The sequence below is a fragment of the Saccopteryx leptura genome, chromosome 3, assembly GCF_036850995.1.
Source record: "Saccopteryx leptura isolate mSacLep1 chromosome 3, mSacLep1_pri_phased_curated, whole genome shotgun sequence".
In the NCBI taxonomy this organism is placed as follows: domain Eukaryota; kingdom Metazoa; phylum Chordata; class Mammalia; order Chiroptera; family Emballonuridae; genus Saccopteryx; species Saccopteryx leptura.
The window spans coordinates 289,947,860-289,967,765 of record NC_089505.1 but is presented as its reverse complement, the minus strand read 5'-3'; the positions used below and the strand labels follow the sequence as shown (position 1 = coordinate 289,967,765).

Below are 19,906 nucleotides of genomic sequence, written 5' to 3'. Positions count from 1 at the left end.
CACTCTAGCGCCTGGGGCAGAGGCCACAGAGCCATCCCCAGCGCCCGGGCCATCTTTGCTCCAATGGAGCCTTGGCTGCGGGAGGGGAAGAGAGAGACAGAGAGGAAAGCGCGGCTGAGGGGTGGAGAAGCAAATGGGCGCTTCTCCTGTGTGCCCTGGCCGGGAATTGAACCCGGGTCCTCCGCACGCTAGGCCGACGCTCTACCGCTGAGCCAACCGGCCAGGGCTAAATGTTGTTTCTTAGGCAGGGTTTCTTTTTTTTTTTTGTATTTTTTCTGAAGCTGGATACGGGGAGAAACAGTCAGACAGACTCCCGCATGCGCCCGACCAGGATCCACCGAGCACGCCCACTAGGGGTGAAGCTCTGCCCACCAGGGGGCGAGGCTCTGCCCCTCCGGGGCGTTGCTCTGCCACGACCAGAGCCACTCTAGCGCCTGGGGCAGAGGCCAAGGAGCCATCCCCAGCGCCTGGGCCATCTTTGCTCCAATGGAGCCTTGGCTGTGGGAGGGGAAGAGAGACAGAGAGGAAGGAGGCGGGGTGGAGAAGCAAATGGGCGTTTCTCCTGTGTGCCCTGGCCGGGAATCGAACCCGGGTCCCCTGCACGCCAGGCCGATGCTCTACCACTGAGCAAACCGGCCAGGGCCTCTAAGGCAGGGTTTCTTAAGCATTTTTGTGTCACAAACTCTTCAACAGTTTGATAAAGTCTCTAGACCCCTTCTCAGAATAATGTCTTAAGTGTATAAAATGAAATATGTAAGATTATAAAGAAAATTATGAGTCACAAAGTTTTAAAAACAAATCTGTGAAATAGTTATTACGTGCTTCTATATTAATGAATTAAATAACAAGATCTAGTGACGGGAATAATAGTGCCATAATTTTGAAATCAAGATGTATATTTGGCCCTGGCCAGTTGGCTCAGTGGTAGAGCATCAGCCTGGTGTGCGGGGGACCCGGGTTCGATTCCCGGCCAGGGCACACAGGAGAAGTGCCCATTTGCTTCTCCACCCCCCCCCTCCTTCCTCTCTGTCTCTCTCTTCCCCTCCCGCAGCCAAGGCTCCATTGGAGCAAAGATGGCCCGGGCGCTGGGGATGGCTCTTTGGCCTCTGCCCCAGGTGCTAGAGTGGCTCTGGTCGCGGCAGAGCAACGCCCCGGAGGGGCAGAGCCTCGCCCCCTGGTGGGCAGAGCTTCGCCCCTAGTGGGCTTGCTGGGTGGATCCCGGTCGGGCGCATGCGGGGGTCTATCTGACTGTCTCTCCCCGTTTCCAGCTTCAGAAAAAATACAAAAAAAAAAAGAAAAAAAGATGTATATTTGAGATAGAGGTTAGTGAAAGTAAAGATTAATTTTGTTCCCGGATCCTTGAATTCTATTAAAAAAAACTTTGAAAAGTGTATGACCCTTCTATGAAGAGTTGAAGACATAGTATTTGGACTTGCTGATTTTCTCATCTGCTTGTTCTGTCGATTACAGAGATTGGTATGATAAAGTCTTCCACTGTGATTTTATATGTGTCTTTTCCTCTTTTATTTTTATTAGTTTTTTTCTAATAAATTTTGAATTGCTATTATTAGGTGCACACATGTGCCCACAGTCCCACAGCTAGTAAGTAAAAGAGCAGAAATTCAACCCAGATAAGGCAGGATTTGACATTAAATGGTTATATTAAGAGAACAAAGCTAAATACTTATAAGGTGAGTATCCAACATAAGCTATAAAAGACGAGCATAATCAAGCAAAAAAAAAAAAAAGAAGGAAATTAATGAAACAGAAGACAGAGAATTAAGAAAGCCAAAATTTGACCATTTAAAAGACTTAATAAAATTGCCCTGGCTGGATAGCTCAATTGGTTAGAGCATCATCCCTAAGTACAGAGGTTACCTGTTCGATCCCCAGTCAGGGCACATACAGGGCACACCCACCTCTCTCACTAAAAATCAATCAATTAAAAAAATGTAAAAAGACTAATACTATTAACAAATCTTTGGCAAGACTGATTTTAAACAGGAATAAAGTAGAGCCTGACCTGTGGTAGCGCAGTGAATAAAGTGTCACCCTGGAATGCTGAGGTTGCCAGTTCAAAACCCTGGGCTTGCCCAGTCGAGGCACATATAAGAAGCAACAACTATAAATGAGTTGATGCTTCCCGCTCCTCTCCTTCCCCCTTTCTCTCTCTCTCTCTCTCTCTCTCCTCTCTCTAAAATCTAAAAAAAGAATAAAGTAGAAATAAATTGAAAATGAAGGAAATATGACTGTTTCAAACTTTAAACATTAAGAGGATACATTATTATAACAAATTTTTGAATATATTGCAAATATAAAATTATAGATGAAATGAGCAAATTGTAATTCGCAAAACTGACACTCTGAAAGAGAATCCAGACCCAGAAATTTTACTGAAGGAACGAGTAATTCCAGTTTTATACAGCTGTTCCACAATCTAAAGGAGGAAATATTCTCAACTTATCATATGAAGCTAACATTAACATATCAAAATCTGGTAAGAACAGCATGAGAAAAGGTAATTATAGGTTAGTTTAACAGAGGCAGAAGTTTTAAACAATATTAAAGAGTTGAAGGCAAAAATTCATATAAGGGATAATTCATTATGACCTATGACCAAGTTAGATTTATCATGTTTAGCCATGCAAAGATGATTTGCATATAAAAATCTTCATTGTAATTTCTTAAAGAATTAAAATGCTATATTCATCTCCTCAGATGCAGAAAATATATTGGATAAAATTTAACCTCTATATTTATGATTCAAAAATGAAAAAGTTATTAGCATATTAGAAATAAAAGAGAACTTCCTTAATCTGAGAAAGATGATCTGCCATTCTGTTAAGAGAGAACAGTTCTGTTTGAAAGTGCCAGTTGGCTTACTTGTTCTCAGTTAACTGATATATTTAACTTGGACTTCTAGAAGCAGTGACTAAACCCAGCAGAGTGAGTCTGTTGATATGAATTAGAGAAAATATTTTTGGCCAGCCTTGTGGTGTACTTCAAATTTTATTAATATACATAGACATTGTTTATGAATTTTCATTTATCCAGTAAATTCTAAGTAAATATCTATACCAGGCTCTCTTTTGAATGGAGATACCTTGATGAAGGATAATCCTATTATCAAGAAACTCACTCCAATGAGGGCAATGACAGGAGACGTTGATTATGATAGAGGAATGCACAGAATGCCCTGGGCAGCACAAAGAAGTCCCCAAGTCAGACACTGAAAGAATGGGGCTAAAGAAGGAAGACGTGGAGCAGTATTTTTTAAAAGTTGGAGGAATAACCTTGTAGCCATGTTAAGATCAGATATTAATTTGGCTCCTTTTTACGCTCCTTTTAAATTTACCGTTCTCCTTCCTCATTTATGATTTCAGCCAATAATAAACTATGTGCCCAGCACTGTCGTGAGCACTTTGCCTGTATTAACCCATTCAGTCCTCACAGTGTTATGAGGCATGTCCTGTAATTAGTCCCATTTTACAGATGAGAAAACAGCAGAGTAACTTCCCTAGGTATATACTCAGCTAGTCACCAACAGAGCCTGATTCAGACCTTGGCAGTCTTATTCTAGACCTGTTCTCCTGGAGTTCTTATCACTAAGCCACACTGCTTCTTTTTTTAGCTTTTAACCACTCTATTCTTCTTGTCAATAGAATTTAGAGAATGGTGCAACAAAGAGAACTGTAGAAGCTGAGATGTGTGGAAACTTTGCTATGAATGCAATATTTGTATTAATGGCTTAAGCTGCAGGTCAGGTCTCAGAAATTTTGGACACAGTCACTGGACACTATGCTGCTCTCAGATCAGCTCTACCATTTCAATCAAGTTAAGAGTTCACCTATAAAATATTTTAGTTCTAAAAAAGAATATTGGGGGTTTCTTTGGTTGGTTTGTCAGTTAGTGTGTGTGGGTAGACGCCCAACATTTTTTACTTAAACATTCTATCTAAATACTAAGTTCCCAATTTTGCCATGAAACTTAATTTGATTACTTTAGGGTTCTGTGGTATGTTTTTTTCTTTTCTTTTCTCCAGCCCTTTTCTACTCTCTTATTCAAGATTCTGTAGATGCCAAGTAAGATAAACTCAGTTCACAGTAGTTAAGCTAACCTAGTTACTGGAGAAGTATTAGGACCACTAACCAAATAAGTAAGAGAGCTGCTAAACAGTGGCAGATCCTAGACAGTGAGGAATGAAATTGGAGGTTCGGTTCCTCCAGTACCCCCTCTTTCTCCACCTCTATCTCTACTCTTTGTCCTGCTCTTTCCTGTGTTGGCTTCATTCCTGTCACTGATGGCGTCACTCAGTAGGAGGGCAGCTCCATGTTTATCTTAATCACAGTTTAATGAGCTTAGATAAAGAAAGACTTCTTTCTCTCTTCCTCAGTATATCTGAGTCCCAGGAAAGGGTTTGGGCTCATCTTGGATCGTGTGCATGTCCGTTGGACCAATCATCCTGGCCAGAGAAGTGAGGTGCTAAGATTGGTTAGGCCCATTGGGAGAAGCACTGAATTTGACAGTCATGAGAGCCACATAGAAGAGAGGAATTGGTTTCCCAAAAGGAGGAAAGTTGCTGTTAGAAGAAGAGGGAAGGAAAATGCTGAACAGAAAATAACAAATTTCTGCTAAGGCACTTGTCTATGTCTCATATTTTGGCACTTTTTTCTACCTTGAGATTGAGATGTCTTTAAAATCAAAGATGGTATTTGAGAATCACATGGCCTTGGATTGGGTTCCTTGTGAGTCGTTATAGCATTTTGCATTGAATTAGATGCTCAATAAGCAGTTGTTTATTTCAATTCCTGTTTGGAATACTTTTCATTATTTTGACTCATTGTAGTCACAGTTTTAGGTAGCATTTACTGTTTTTTAATTTTTAAAATTATTTAATTGCTTCTGTGTTTAGTTTGAGATCTTTTTAGATAAAAGTTATGGGTACCTGATTAAACTACATATGTCAAAAATATGGCTAAACGAAATTCCTCTTCAAATGTTATAACAAGTAGATTGTTTCCCCATAGTTCTAATGCATTACTTTTATCTTGAAAATGAAGTACCAAATCAAAGAATTGGCTTGTAAAGATTCTGTGTTTCTTAGAAATGAATTAATACAAAAGTAGGTGATTTTAGCAGGTATCTGTCTTTAGTGGCTACCTGGTTTAAATATATTTTTTATTCGGTTATTTTTTAAATAATTTAGGAATGTTTTAAAACTTTTAATATTTTTAGTTTAACTTGCTTTAAGATATTTGTCTTTAATGCAAATGACACATATAAGAAAAATGTTTAAATGAATGACATACATGAATTATTTTCATTTCTTTCTTAGGAACTGAGAGAAAGCTACAATACACAGCAGTTAGCCCTTGAACAACTTCATAAGATCAAATGTAACAAGTTGAACGAAATTGAAAGGAAAAGGTCAGAGCTAATACAGAAAAAGAAACTAGAAGATGAGGCTGTAAGGTAATATAGCTGATAAATTTATTATACTGTGTCGCTATAGGAATTCTAATTTTATTGCCTGTATCTCTAGTGTGAATATGAAAATCTAAGGGAAATAAAGGATAAATAAAAGGATTATCCTAAGATGCTAGATTCTGAATTTTAGAAATTTAGCCCTTCTTTTAGGGACTGAATTTACAGTAACCAATTTTATGTTTCATTAGTGGAAAAGAAGCATTTTGGAGTCAGACCCAAAAGATGAAAAAACTAAATATTTAATTTTATGGAATGATAAGACTGAGAGTAGAATTCCACGCTGTGCGATTTGTGTTTATAATGCTATGTGAATCCAAGTAAAGGCTAAATTGAGTCATCTTAGGCATGAGAAAGTATCAGAGAAAGTAACTGAGGAAGTGGGAAAGGGAATTTTGGTTGAAATTAAGCACTGCAAGAGAAGCATGACCCTCAATGGAGAGCCAGATGTCAAGTTATAAAAAGTGCTGGGAAGCACCATGTGAAGTGGTAGAGGGTGTAGGAGGATCTGCAAAGGGCTGAGGGGACACTAGTCATGGGATAATGAACCAGGAGTATGAAGAATAAGACAGTTTAGGGGTGAGGAGCAAGGGGGGTGATGACTCTGGGTCTACAGTTTTTGGAATTATCTAGGATTTCCAAATTCCTCCAGGAATTATAGGAATAGAGACATGAAATTAAGCCAACTTTTCTATCTAGGTGGCACATAAAGGCCTGCAAATTCCAAGGATGTGTCCAACCACAGTCTTCACTGTCTCTGATAGTGTGTGCTGAGGCTTGGAAAAGCTCCTAAACTTAGTGGTGATAGCTCTGCCTCCTGTTAATTTCTTTAAAGTATATGCAAACAAGAACTGTGGGGAGCATTAGTTCTAATATTAAAATAACTAAGTCTGCCCTGGCCGTATAGCTTGGTTGGTTAGAGTGTCGTCCCAAAGCACAGAGGTTGCCAGTTCAATCCCTGGTCAGGGCACATATAGGAACAGATCGATGTTTCTGTCTCTCTTTCTCGCTCTCTTCCTCTCTAAAATCAATAAAATAAACATTAAAAAAATAAAAAATAGCCTGACCAGGCGGTGGTGTAGTGGATAGAGCGTCGGACTGGGATGCTGAGGACCCAGGTTCGAGACCCCGACGTTGCCAGCTTGAGCATGGGCTCATCTGGTTTGAGCAAAAGATCACCAGCTTGGACCCAAGGTTGCTGGCTCGAGCAAGGGGTTACTCCGTCTGCTGAAGGCCCACGGTCAAGGCACATATGAGAAAGCAATCAATGAACAACTAAGGTGTCGCAATGTGCAATGAAAAACTAATGATTGATGCTTCTCATCTCTCCGTTCCTGTCTGTCTGTCCCTGTCTATCCCTCTCTCTGACTCTCTCTCTCTGTCTCTGTAAAAAAATAAAAAAATAAAATAAATAAAAAATAAATAAGTCTGATGCAGATTATCTTGACCAGTTAAAAACCAAGTTGCAGCTATATCAGATGTCATAGAAACATGTACACAAGCATGGACTTCTAGGGAAAATGCTCTATCATCTAACCAATGAAAAAGACTTTGAAGTGATCATGTAAGAAGCAGATAATCAGTCCCAAGCATTTCCTATTTCCACAGCAACAACTAAATCCCAAACACAGAGATTAGTTAGGATGATTGGAGTAGGAGGTGAAAGGCAATCCTCATGCAGAATCTGGAGAGAAGGGAAGGAAATTGAGATGTAATTTTTAGATTTGTTTCTTGAAGAGTTCCGTTTCAGTTCTCTACATTTGGGAGGTTGGCTGGCGGGAAGGACGTTGAGGGTGTGGGGAACTGTCAACCATACTCCCCAGCTCATCTGTTTGTACAAGGCTCCTCTCTTAATTCATTTCCCCTTCGTCCTGTTCCTCCATACCCTCTACTTGCATCTCTTTACTATATGGTAAATATATAACTATATTATTCTATATAAATATATGATATGTCTAAAAATACATAATATTTTTTCAGTGTGTCCTGAGCAAAATAATTACATTTTTTGTTTAAAATATTTTAGGATATTATGCAAACTATTTCTCTTTTCTGTAAAGGAAAGCAAAGCAAGGAAAAGAAAACTTATGGAGAGAAAATCTCAGAAAGGAGGAAGAAGAAAAACAAAAGCGACTCCAGGAAGAAAAGACACAAGAAACAGTTCAAGAAGAGGAAAAGAAAACTGAGGAAAAACAATGTAAGGATAGGGATGAAAATAAAAGATTTGATTTTTCTAGGACAGACCAACAAAAAAATAAAATAAAGATTCTGATGAGATGCAAAAAAAAGAAGAAATTTAAGACAGATGATTATCTTAGAATAAAAAATAAAACTTTCTAAATTAAATGTGGATGAGAACTAGGTAGGCTTATTAAAACAGACTGAGGGGCCTGACCTGTGGTGGCGCAGTGGATAAAGCATCGACCTGGAAATGCTGAGGTCGCTGGTTCGAAACCCTGGGCTTGCCTGGTCAAGGCACATATGGGAGTTGATGCTTCCGGCTCCTCCCCCCTTCTCTCTCTCTCCTCTCTCTCAGTCTCTCTCTCTCCTCTCTAAAAATGAATAAATTAAAAAAAATAAATAAAAAAAAAACAGACTGAGGGTAAAAATCTTAAAACAACATTGAGAGAAGGTAGTCCTCACTATGAACAGGCCATGACATGGTTTTCATAATTGAAGTAAATGGTCTTGAATATTTTATTTAGCCAGTGCAACTAAACTGCTTATTTTAATGAAAGAATAGAAATTTAAGTCTTTGCAAGTAACAAATAATGACAATTTTCTTCTCTTTAGGTGAGCCTGCTCGTGATTTGGTGAATTATAGAGCTTTGTATCGCTTTGAAGCAAGAAGCCATGATGAGATGAGTTTTAATTCTGGGGATATAATACAGGTAGGAAACAGGGTCTTTTTTTTTCTCACAAGCTAAATACAATGTAACATCTTACTTTCTTATCTGTAATTTCACTTCTGTGATTTCAGTTACCTGTGGTCAACCATGGTCTGAAAATATTAAATGGAAATTTCCAGAAATGAACAATTCATAAGTTTTAAATTTCATGCCATTCTAAGCAGCATGATAAAATCGTACTCTGTCCTACATGGGATGTGAATCATCCTGATTGTCCAGCATATCCACGCTGTACAGTGCTACCCAGCCATTAGCCACTGGGTAGACACCTCAGTTATCCGACCGACTAGTGCGTGTCGCAGTAGTTGTGTTTAAGTCTGCATCTCTTTTCATTGCAAATATGTGGCTTTCTAACCACTGTTACCCTTCTTTTTGTTTCTTTAGGTTGATGAGAAAACCACAGGAGAACCTGGTTGGCTTTATGGTAGTTTCCAAGGAAATTTTGGCTGGTTTCCATGCAACTATGTAGAAAAAATGCCATCAAGTGAAAAATCTGTGTCTCCTAAGAAGGCCTTACTTCCTCCCACAGTATCTTTATCTGCTACCTCAACTTCTTCTGAGTAAGTTTTTAGCTAACAGTGGGGTTTCTATGGCTATGCAAATGTATGAATATCTAATATATAGTTATGTCAGCCTGCTACTTAATGATATTATAACCTGCCCTGGACTCTCCAAGAGTACTTCCTTGTTCCAATTTTAATACTGAAATTTAATAATTAAAATATAGATCACTATGTTCGTAAATTCTTTTTTCCCTGCAAATTGTGTTTATATCATACATAATTTATCTTATTGATAATAGTACTTCATTTGATTCAAAACAATTAAGTATACTTATATCAAAGTGTTATATTTACAGGTCGCTTTCTTCAAATCAGCCAGCATCAGTTACTGATTATCAAAATGTATCTTTTTCCAATCTAACTGTTAATACATCATGGCAGAAAAAATCAGCTTTTACCCGCACTGTGTCCCCTGGGTCTGTGTCACCTATTCATGGACAGGTATGTATTTTTAGTTTTTGTGTGCTTTATTCTTAGATGTAACCATTGCAAACATTCTTACATTAATATTATTTCTAAATATTGCAGACTTCATCAGAATAGAGCCTTACAGATTTCACCTTCACTCAAAAAGTATTTATTGTATCACTGTCAATTCTAGGCATTTTATTATGTGCTAGAAATTTAATGAAGAAAATCTCTGCCATTAATAAATCATAATCTAATTAGATATAAATAAATAAAGGTAAAGTCTGAGAAGTATTAAAATGAAAGTGTTCTATAGAGTCTTGCATGGTATACAAAAGAGAGAGCAGCTTATTCAATCTGTGGAAATTAGAGCAGGCTTCACAAAGAGCAAGATATTTGAATAGAACTTTTGAAAATAAGATTTCGGCCCTGGCCGGTTGGCTCAGCGGTAGAGTGTCGGCCTGGTGTGCGGGGGACCTGGGTTCGATTCCCGGCCAGGGCACATAGGAGAAGCGCCCATTTGCTTCTCCACCCCCCCTCCTTCCTCTCTGTCTCTCTCTTCCCCTCCCGCAGCCAAGGCTCCATTGGAGCAAAGATGGCCCGGGCGCTGGGGATGGCTCCTTGGCCTCTGCCTCAGGCGCTAGAGTGGCTCTGGTCGCAGCAGAGCGACGCCTGGGGGGAGCAGAGCATCGCCCCTGGTGGGTGTGCCGGGTGGATCCCGGTCGGGCGCATGCGGGAGTCTGTCTGACTGTCTCTCTCCGTTTCCAGCTTCAGAAAAATACCAAAAAAAAAAAAGAAAATAAGATTTCACCAAATAGAAGTATTCCTGAAAAAGGGCAGTTTGGGGAAAGTCACTGAGGCATGTTAACACCAGGAGTTTTCAGGAAACAGGAGTTGTTTATAGTGTGGTTGGACTGCAGGGTGCATGGAGAAAGGGTTAATAAGAAGTGAAGTTAGAGCTATAGGCTGAGGTTTATTTGTGAAGCATGTAATACCATGCTAAGCAGCTTGGCAGTGGAAGGCCCCTAAAGGTTTTTAAGAGAGGAGTTGAGATGCATATTTTAGAAAAGTAACTCTGGCAGTAGGATAGAGGCCTGATTGGTGGGAGAAAGCAGAGAGAGGAGACCAGGTAAGGGAGGTATTACTACAATAGCTAAATAATAAGAGCTGATGTTGTAAACCAATGCCACAGAAATGAAAATGTATAGAAGAGAAGATGGATTTTTTTTTAAAGTATTAGAAATTGACATAAAATTGACAATCCATTGAATGTGGAACATAAGGAAGTTGGAGTTACAGATACCTCTTCAGGATCTTTATCTTGAGTATCTGAAAGGATGGGGATAATCATGTATTGGGTAGGCATTGTAGGAGGAGTAGGTTTGGTGGGTTCTCAACATGATTACTTTTCAGACTTATAACTTAAGTATCTGTATTAAGGACATCCTGGAGGGATTGCCCAGTAGGCAGTTTGATTTACAAGTCTGGAGTTCAGGGATAAAGTTGAAATTAAGATATAGATTTGAGTCTGACCTGTGGTGACACAATGGATAGAATGTCATCCTGGAAAGCTGAGGTTGCTGGTTCGAAACCCTGGGCTTGCTTGGCCAAGGCACATACGAAAAACAATCAATCAATGAACAACTAAAGTGAAGCAACCATGAGTTGATGCTTCTTGATCCTTGTCCTTCTGTCTCCTCTCTCTGTAAAATCAATAAATAAAATTTTAAAAAAATAATAGTAAGATATAGATTTGAGAAGTCATAGGCATAAATAAAATTATTGAGGGAAATCATGTGAAACAGGAAAAGAAAGAGGCTAGACCAAAGAGGAGCCATCAATTCCCAGAGAGTGAGCCTCAGGATCTACAAGGGTTTTAGTTATGTCAGCACTGCTAAGAGATCAGAGAACATAAGGTCTGGGAGATGCTTTTAGTCTTGCTGTTATCAATGACCTTGTCAGGAAGAGGATCAGTAGTACAGTGGGTAGAGAGCCTAAAGTAGAATGGATTGAGGGGTGAAATTGGAAAGCAAGTTTAAGACTGCTATTTCTTCAAGAAATTTGGAGGAAGAAGTAAAAAGTAGAGAGATGGAAGATTCAAGAGAGGGGACTTTATGCTGTTATAAAATATTTTTAGAAAATAGGAGAGCATAACAGAAGGTTAGAGCAGAGGTAGAGGTTAGCCTTGTCAACCAAACAAAACCACTGCTCTTCTGAGAGAGAGGGAAAGAAAGAAGAATGAATAAGAATACAAAAAAGAGAAAGAAAGCAGAAAAGTGGAGGGAGGCTGAGCACGAACACATCTCCATTCCTAGTGCAGGAAACTGAATCCACCTGTTGGGCACTGGAGGAGAGAGAAGGCGGGCTCTTTCCCTTTCCATTTGTTCTGTTACATACAGAGCAGCCAGTGTTCTCCTTTGAGCCAGTGACGCTTAAAGCCAAGGTGTTTCCTTGAATGATAGGTGTTCAGTCTTTAACTTAACAGAGGGCTACTTCAGGTGGTTGTCTGTCATATATAATTTTAAGTAAGCAGATTAAGGTTATCTTTTTTTTTCTTAGCAAGGGGGATGGAGAGAGGAAGGGAGAGAAATGAGAAGTATCAACTCATAGTTGTGGCACTTTAGTTGTTCATTGATTGCTTCTCATTAATGTTTTGGGGTTTGGGGGTGGGCAGTGCTCCAGCTAAGACAGTGACCTTGGGCTCACCGGCAACCATGAGATCATGTCTAGGATCCCATGCTCAAGCTGGCAACCCCAGGGTTTCAAGCCTGGGTCCTCAGCATCCCAGGTCAGTGCTCTATCCACTGAACCATCACCTGGTCAGATGATTAAAATTATCTTAAGTCACCATTGGAAATAAACACCACCACACCAAATTGGTCTGCTGTTTATACAGGAAGTATGTTTGTATACTAGGAAACAGGAATAATGGGTTTTTTTCTTAATTTTGTGTTTTTATATTCACAGGGACAGGTTGTAGAAAATCTAAAAGCACAGGCCCTTTGTTCCTGGACTGCAAAGAAAGATAACCACTTGAACTTCTCAAAACATGATATTATTACTGTCTTGGAGCAGCAAGAAAATTGGTGGTTTGGGGAGGTGCATGGAGGAAGAGGATGGTTTCCAAAATCTTATGTCAAAATCATCCCTGGGAGTGAAGTCAAGCGAGAAGAGTAAGCATTTTTGTGTGTTTGCATGAGGTGTGGATGTTGGTGTTTTCACTAATGAGTCAGCCATAGTATGACTGACTGCAGTGAAACAAGAAGTTTATGCTTGAGTTTGAACACAGGAAAGGTCATTCCTAGAGTGAAAAAAGGCGTTCGGATATTTGTACCAGCTTTAGAATATCATTTATTCCAGTTATTTAAGGTTTCTAAAGTTTTCAAAGTCCCTAAAATTTTAGATCTGTTACTTTCTTTGTAACTATCAGGTCACTTAGTGAACTTTTCATTTTCTTTGGAGCATTTCTCTCTTGTTATTTACTTTAAGTTGTCATTATTTAAATAAATACTTACTGAGGGCCTCCTCGTTGCCAGAGTGAAGCATTCCATGTCTGGGCCTCCAGAGTCCTTTAAAGGTCACCTCTCTTATTGTTGATAACACACTGTGTTGTAGTTATTTACTTTCTTACCCATATCCCTTATTGGATCATAAACTCCAGGAGGCTGGGGTCCACAGCTTTTTATCTTTTTTTTTTTTTTTTTTTTTTAGTTTTTCCATGAATAGTGTAATCTTTTTTTTTCCCCCTGGTTAGAATCATTTTTAATATTTAAATACAAAAGTGAGCACAGACTAGTATAATCTTAACTCATAGTAACTGCTTGGTCATATCAGCTCAGTGAGTAAGGAGAAGAGCAAATGAATGAAGAGTCAAGTGAATGAACTTTCAAATGAACATAAAGCAGGAACCAGATAAAGTCTCTGGCCTTTGGTTCCCAATCTGTAGAGAAGTCAGCTCATCTCACGTCTTTAATACAAGGAAATAAATAAGTACTCTAGTCTAGCAATAGTGAACTCTCTCTTATGTTTTATGTGGACATTGACCTAAATAGGAAAGCAATATGATTTAAATAAAAGGGACTGGTATTTGGATATCAAGAGGCTTAAGTTCTGATTCTGATATTTTTGCCGGGTTTTATGAAATAACCTTCTTGATCTTCAGTTTTTTCTTTTTTTTTTTGTAATAGACACACAGAGGGACAGATGGGGACAGACAGACAGAAAGGGAGAGAGATGAGAAGCATCAATTCTTGGTTGCTGCTCCTTAGTCTCCTTAGTTGTTCATTGATTGCTTTCTCATATGTGCCTTGACTGGGGACTACAGCAGAGTGAGTGACCCCTAGCTCAAGCCAGCGACCTTGGGCTCAAGCCAGTAGTAACCTTGGGCTTTAAGCCAGCAACCTTGGGCTTTAAGCCAGCGACATTTGGGCTCAAGCTACCGACCGTGGGGTCATGTCTCAAGCCAGTGACTCTGTGCTCAAGCTGGCGACCTCGGGATTTTGAAACTGGGTCCTCTGCGTCCCAGTCTGACGCTCTATCCACTGCACCACCACTTGGTCAGGTGATCTTCAGTTTTCTAATTGATTGAATAAAAAGAATACACTAAAAAATTTTTAAAAACCTTTTACTGCCAAGATCCTATGTATCAATTTTTAGTTCAAATGCAGAAATTTACTTTTCAAAATGATAGTATTTTAAATTTAAAAGTATGTAATTATAACAGTAACAATAATTATATGTGTATGTTGGCCCTTTATAGGAATTAGTTTATTTAAATTACATAAATTTTACAGAGAAGAAAACTTAAGCACAAAGACTTAAGTTTAAATTCTTTGTAAAGGGCATTTCTTCTGACTTTTCACTCAATTACTGACCTTTTCTAACAGATAAGGCATGTAACTTGAAAACCTACGGTGATGGAGAATTCAGCAATAAACAAGGCAGTCCTTTCAGTTGTCGCCATGAGTTATAGTAAGGTTCTACTGTTTCCCCCCAAAACTGCCTCACTCTGTAATTTACTCACGAGTCCTTGGGAGCCCAGTGCTTCCTCCAGCAGTCTAGTTCTTAAACTCAACAGTTTTCCAATTTGTTGAGAACAGTTTTGTGGGTTAACTTGGAAATTTAGTGCTATTATTTTTTGTCTGTTACTGATTAGTAATATATATTTATATACAGTATATGTTAATGTAGTGTGCTTTAAACAAATAATAAAATTTGTGTATTACCCTTCTTTTTCCCTATACTAAGCCATGCCCCATATGTGCTTTACCAAATAACTGCCCATTTACTGTTGCATTTGTGTCTTTTAAGTTCCTTTAGAAAGGCAAATAATTGCACATTTGAAAAACTGTTGATAAATTAGGTTGAAATTACTTTTAAAATATTAAAAATTTAGAAGTTTGATACTAGCCATTTCTTAATCCACTAGGATTTTGTGTATGAGAAATTTATAGCCCGTGTAATGAGACAGTATGTAGATTAATTTTAGAAAGCTCTAAAAGAATGTGCTGCTAACACTTGCTGTATTCATCAAATACCTTTCTTGGTTGTTGTCTTTTTTTTTTTTATCTGTTTGTATGTTTATTTAGCAGACCGGAAGCTTTGTATGCAGCTGTAAATAAGAAACCTACCTCTGTGGCCTATGCAGTAGGAGAAGGTGAGCTTTTGGCAATTTGTAAATTAGATGGGAGTCAGATTAGCTACTAAGTTAGCTGACTTCCCAGTTGTCCTTCTTCCTGCTTCTGTGTCTTCAGTGTTAAAGTGCGGTTAGGAAAACCTGTCCCTTGCCTGTTTCACATAATATTGAGGGTATAGAAAAGATATGACTGAATATACTTGGCACTTTTAGAAAATCAGTACTATAAAAATTCACCGTACACTGCTTTGATAAATAAGATCATAAGTAAAAAGTGTTGCAGTGAGATAGTACAAAGGTTTTTGTTTTCTGCTATTATATATCCAAATTATAGATGTTTAGGATGTAAGGAACTTTTAGTACATTTAATTATTTACAAATTGCATTTTTATTACAGTGTGCCATATAAGTCATTAAGTAGGATTTGAAATCAAAATATATTTTATCATAAGTATTACAAAGAAAAATATTTATAGCCTTTAGGGCTGTTTGATTAATTATTTTGATCATGTTATTGTGCTGAAAAATGAAAGATTGTCTACCGTCTTTACAGACATTTTTTCATTAATAGTTACATACATTGGGTTTATAAATGAATTGTATATATCCATGTAAAAATTAGTTGAATAGTTGAAGTATGTTTTCTGTTTATATTCCTCAAGAAAATCAGTTTAATAGTAAATTAAACAATTTATTTAATATCTACTAAATTAGAGAATCTATGCTACAGCTTAAAACATACAAGGATGAATAAAGCACAGCCTCTAAGCTCACAGAAGAATAGGGAAAATAGGTACATATTTGTAATAAATTCTATAATGAGTGAACAAAACACAGTTTTGAATACGATCTATGAATCCACAGAGGCGGCAGTGTTGAATCTTGTTAAACAATGAGTAGGGTCTTGCATAGTGACAAAGGAAGAGGAAGCTCTTGTGGACAAAGGGAATAGTGTCATTGTGAAAGATTAGGGAGCTTCAGATCACCAGCAAGGCTGGAACCCTAAATTTACTGTGAAATGAGCCTAGGAAGATACAAGCATTTTGGAAAGGACCTTGCATGTTTCAGCAGACCTAAGCCTTATAATCATTTTTATTTTGTTAAATTGGTTGAGTAATACTGAGAATTTGAATAATAAATAGGTTTCAGATGGTGTTTCTGGTCATCTTCAGCTTATGATACACAGATCAAATTCCATGTTAACAAATTAAAACTCGGCCTGACCTGTGGTGGCGCAGTGGATAAAGTGTCAACCTGGAAATGCTGAGGTCGCTGGTTCGAAACCCTGGGCTTGCCTGGTCAAGGCACATATGGGAGTTGATGCTTCCAGCTCCTCCCCCCTTCTCTCTCTCTCTGTCTCTCTCTCCTCTCTCTCCCTCTCTGTCTCTCTCTCCTCTTTAAAAAAAAATGAATAAATAAAATTAAAAAAATTAACAAAACTCTCAAAAGAGAAAGATCTCTAAAATTTGTTCATTAACTATGTCTACAGTAGCAGTCACAGCATTTACATTAATAAGATCCAAAGACAGTATTACAGCTTAGTCATTTCACTTGAGGTCATTCATTATCACATATTTATTGAGCATCTACTTCATGTCACATACTAGGCAAGGAGCTAGGTCCTTGTGATGGAGTTCGGCCTCTAATACTAAGGTTGGCTCAGTATTGGGCTTTTTGCTAAATGTGTGCATAAAAGAATTAAAGAGAAAACAACAGATTAAAATACATTTTGTGTAAAAGGTTAAAAATATTTTCATATTTTGACTATATAAATTGGAGACACTAATATCTATGTGTAGTTCTGTAATATGATGATGTTGATACAATTTTAAAAAAGAAATCTCATAGTAAAGCTTTATGTGAAATCAAATAAACTTCTTTTCAGAAATTGCTGAATACAGGGAGTCCTTGGATTATAACACAGTTCCGTTCCTACGACAGTGACATAACCCGAATTTTGGTGTTACCCTAACCTAAGTCACTTACTTATCCTAACACAGTTGTAAAATCATAATCTAGAACAGGGGTAGTCAACCTTTTTATACCTACTGCCCACTTTTGTATCTCTGTTAGTAGTAAAACTTTCTAACTGCCCACCGGTTCCACAGTAATGGTGATTATATATAAAGTAGGGAAGTAACTTTACTTTATAAAATTTATAAAGCAGAGTTACAGCAAGTTAAAGCATATAATAATAATTACTTACCAAGTACTTTATGTCGGATTTTCGCTAAGTTTGGCAGAATAAATCTTTATAAAACAACGTACTATAGTTAAATCTATCTTTTTTTTTTTTTTTTCCTTTTTGTATTTTTCTGAAGCTGGAAACGGGGAGGCAGTCAGACAGACTCCCACATGCGCCCCACCGGGATCCACTCGGCATGCCCACCAGGGGATGGTGCTCCGCCCATCCGGGGCATCGCTCTGCTGCAACCAGAGCCATTCTAGCGCCTGAGGCAGAGGCCACAGAGCCATCCTCAGTGCCCGGGCCAACCTTGCTCCAATGGAGCCTTGGCTGTGGGAGGGGAAGAGAGAGACAGAGAGGAAGGAGAAGGGGAGGGGTGGAGAAGCAGATGGGTGCTTCTCCTGTGTGCCCCGGCCGGTAATAGAACCTGGGACTCCCGCATGCCAGGCCGACGCTCTACCACTGAGCCAACCGGCCAGGGCCTAAATCTATCTTTTTATTTATACTTTGCTTGTTCTGCTACTGCCCACCATGAAAGCTGGAATGCCCACTAGTGGGCGGTAGGGACCAGGTTGATACCACTGATCTAGAACATAAAAACACATCTAAGCCACAGAAAAAACAAAAGGACATAAATATACTGTACTGTACACTGTACTGTAATAACAGAAAAAATGACCCCAAAAAATTCCTTACCTTTATTCCTATGGTTGGCATCATAAACTCGAAATGTCATATGTGGAAGCTGTCATAACTCGAGGACCCCCTGTAATCATTTCATTTTCTATTCTAACATCTCTTTATATTGTTTCCTTAAGTTGTAAGATCTTCCATGGTGAATTTACTCAGGATCTCAGAAATTAACATAATTTTTTTAACTTCTGCAATCTTACAACCAAAATTAGTTGTTGGGTTTTTTTGCTTTGTTTTCTACAGAGTATATTGCACTTTATTCATATTCAAGTGTAGAACCTGGAGATTTGACATTCTCTGAAGGTGAAGAAATATTGGTGACTCAGAAAAATGGAGAATGGTGGACAGGAAGTATTGGAGAGAGAACTGGAATTTTTCCATCAAATTATGTCAAACCAAAAGATCAAGAGGTAGAGTTATTTTGGTCTAGAAACAGAATCATCCCATTCTTGTTTATTCAAGGTTCATACTTAAAACAGACTCATGGCTTGACCTGTGATGGCACAGTAGGTAAAGTGTCAACTGATAATGCTGAATTCTCCAGTTCAAGACCCAGGCTTACCTAGTCAAAAGCAACTGCAAGTTGATGCTTCCCACTGTTCCCCCACCACCTTTCTCTCTCTTCTATCTAAAATCAATAGATAAAATCTTAAAAAAAAAAACAAAAAAAAAAAACAGACTCATGAATATGGTTTTGGTCAGGCTGCTTTCGTTATAAGGAAACCACTTAAGGAGCTCCAATAAAATAGAGTTTATTACAGAGATCCTGTTAGAGAAAGAAGACAGGATTTGATGAAATTCTAAGAACAAGAGCCATTGGTAGGGCTGGGCCTAATGGTAACTGGAGTTAAGGAGGGGTTCCAGATTCAGGGAGGCTTACAAGGAACCACCGTGAAGTAGTTTATAAGTTTTTACTTTAATGCTCTGACGTTAATGTAACTCATTCTGAATTTTATCCCACCAATAGTATTGTATGGTGCAGCCAGTCTTAAAGCATTTTGGTTTCAGGAACTTTTTACATTCTTAAAAATTACTGGGGATTTCAAAAGAATATTTTTAAATATATGGGCTATAGCTAGTGATAAATTTATCCATATTAGAAATTCAAACTGAAAATTTAAAAATATGAGACCTCCTAGGTTGACCTCTGGTTCTACCACTTAGAGACTAGGTAACCTTAGACAAGTCATTTTACCTTTCTGTGCCTGTTTTCTTTTTTGTAAAATGGAGATAATAATAACTATGTATTGTGAAAATTCTCTAAGTGAATATATGTAACATTCTTAGTAAGTGCTCAAAAAATACTAGCTCTTGACAGTCATCAGCTCTTCCCCAGTGCTGTTACTACAACTGCATCTACTAACAGAAAAAAATTAACTCTTCTTGCTTCTTATTCAAATTCCTAAAAAGAAGAAATGTGTTTGGCCCAACTTATCCTGGAAAGTCAAACAGGTCATGGTGCTGGAGTAAGGATTCTTTTGTTCTTAGGTCAGGTTCAGGGGGAACATAGCAAAAATAAATAAATAAAGTAAAATAAAATAAAATAAAAGGATGACTCTTATATAGCAGGAACAAAACTCATATATGCCTTACCCTAGTCAGGCCCAGAGGTTGTATGTAGCACTAACCCCATTGATAAGTTGGGTATATTTGGCCTGGATAGTCAGGTTAATATTCAGGAAGGATTCAGAAATGAGCTCTTCCTATTGAATCGGTGGATGCCAACTGTTAGCAGAGTAGCAGTCTGCTACTCTGTTAGCAGACCAGATCTCCCCATAAGTGTTGGATTCTTTACATTTTTTGTTAACCTAAATAAAAAATTGTTATTTTGCTCCTCATTTAAAGAAACAAGACTCCTGGGAATTTGACATCTCTAATTCCTAATAACCTCTATACTTTTATATCCGGGTTTTTTGGAAAATGATCAAACAGTGTTTTCCTTTCCTTACAGAGTTTTGGGACTGCTAGCAAATCTGGAACATTAAACAAGAAACCTGGTATGTATAAAACGAACTGAAAAAATAACTGA

At 38.2% G+C, this 19,906-nt stretch overlaps 1 protein-coding gene across 9 annotated transcripts in view; it reads left to right on the top strand.

Moving 5' to 3' along the window:
• The window catches only part of ITSN2 (intersectin 2), a 145,736-nt gene that overhangs the window by 77,037 nt on the left and 48,793 nt on the right, over positions 1 to 19,906 (top strand). For 7 of the 9 annotated variants that reach the window (XM_066378744.1, XM_066378745.1, XM_066378741.1 and 4 more), the window contains 9 exons: positions 5,336 to 5,472; positions 7,545 to 7,681; positions 8,278 to 8,375; positions 8,778 to 8,953; positions 9,253 to 9,397; positions 12,332 to 12,537; positions 14,953 to 15,020; positions 18,121 to 18,287; positions 19,829 to 19,874. In XM_066378744.1, the coding sequence (XP_066234841.1) occupies positions 5,336 to 5,472; positions 7,545 to 7,681; positions 8,278 to 8,375; positions 8,778 to 8,953; positions 9,253 to 9,397; positions 12,332 to 12,537; positions 14,953 to 15,020; positions 18,121 to 18,287; positions 19,829 to 19,874 (1,180 nt within the window). The remainder of the gene's footprint in view (positions 1 to 5,335; positions 5,473 to 7,544; positions 7,682 to 8,277; positions 8,376 to 8,777; positions 8,954 to 9,252; positions 9,398 to 12,331; positions 12,538 to 14,952; positions 15,021 to 18,120; positions 18,288 to 19,828; positions 19,875 to 19,906) is intronic. The other 2 variants (XM_066378746.1, XM_066378748.1) reach the window with 1 other exon arrangement.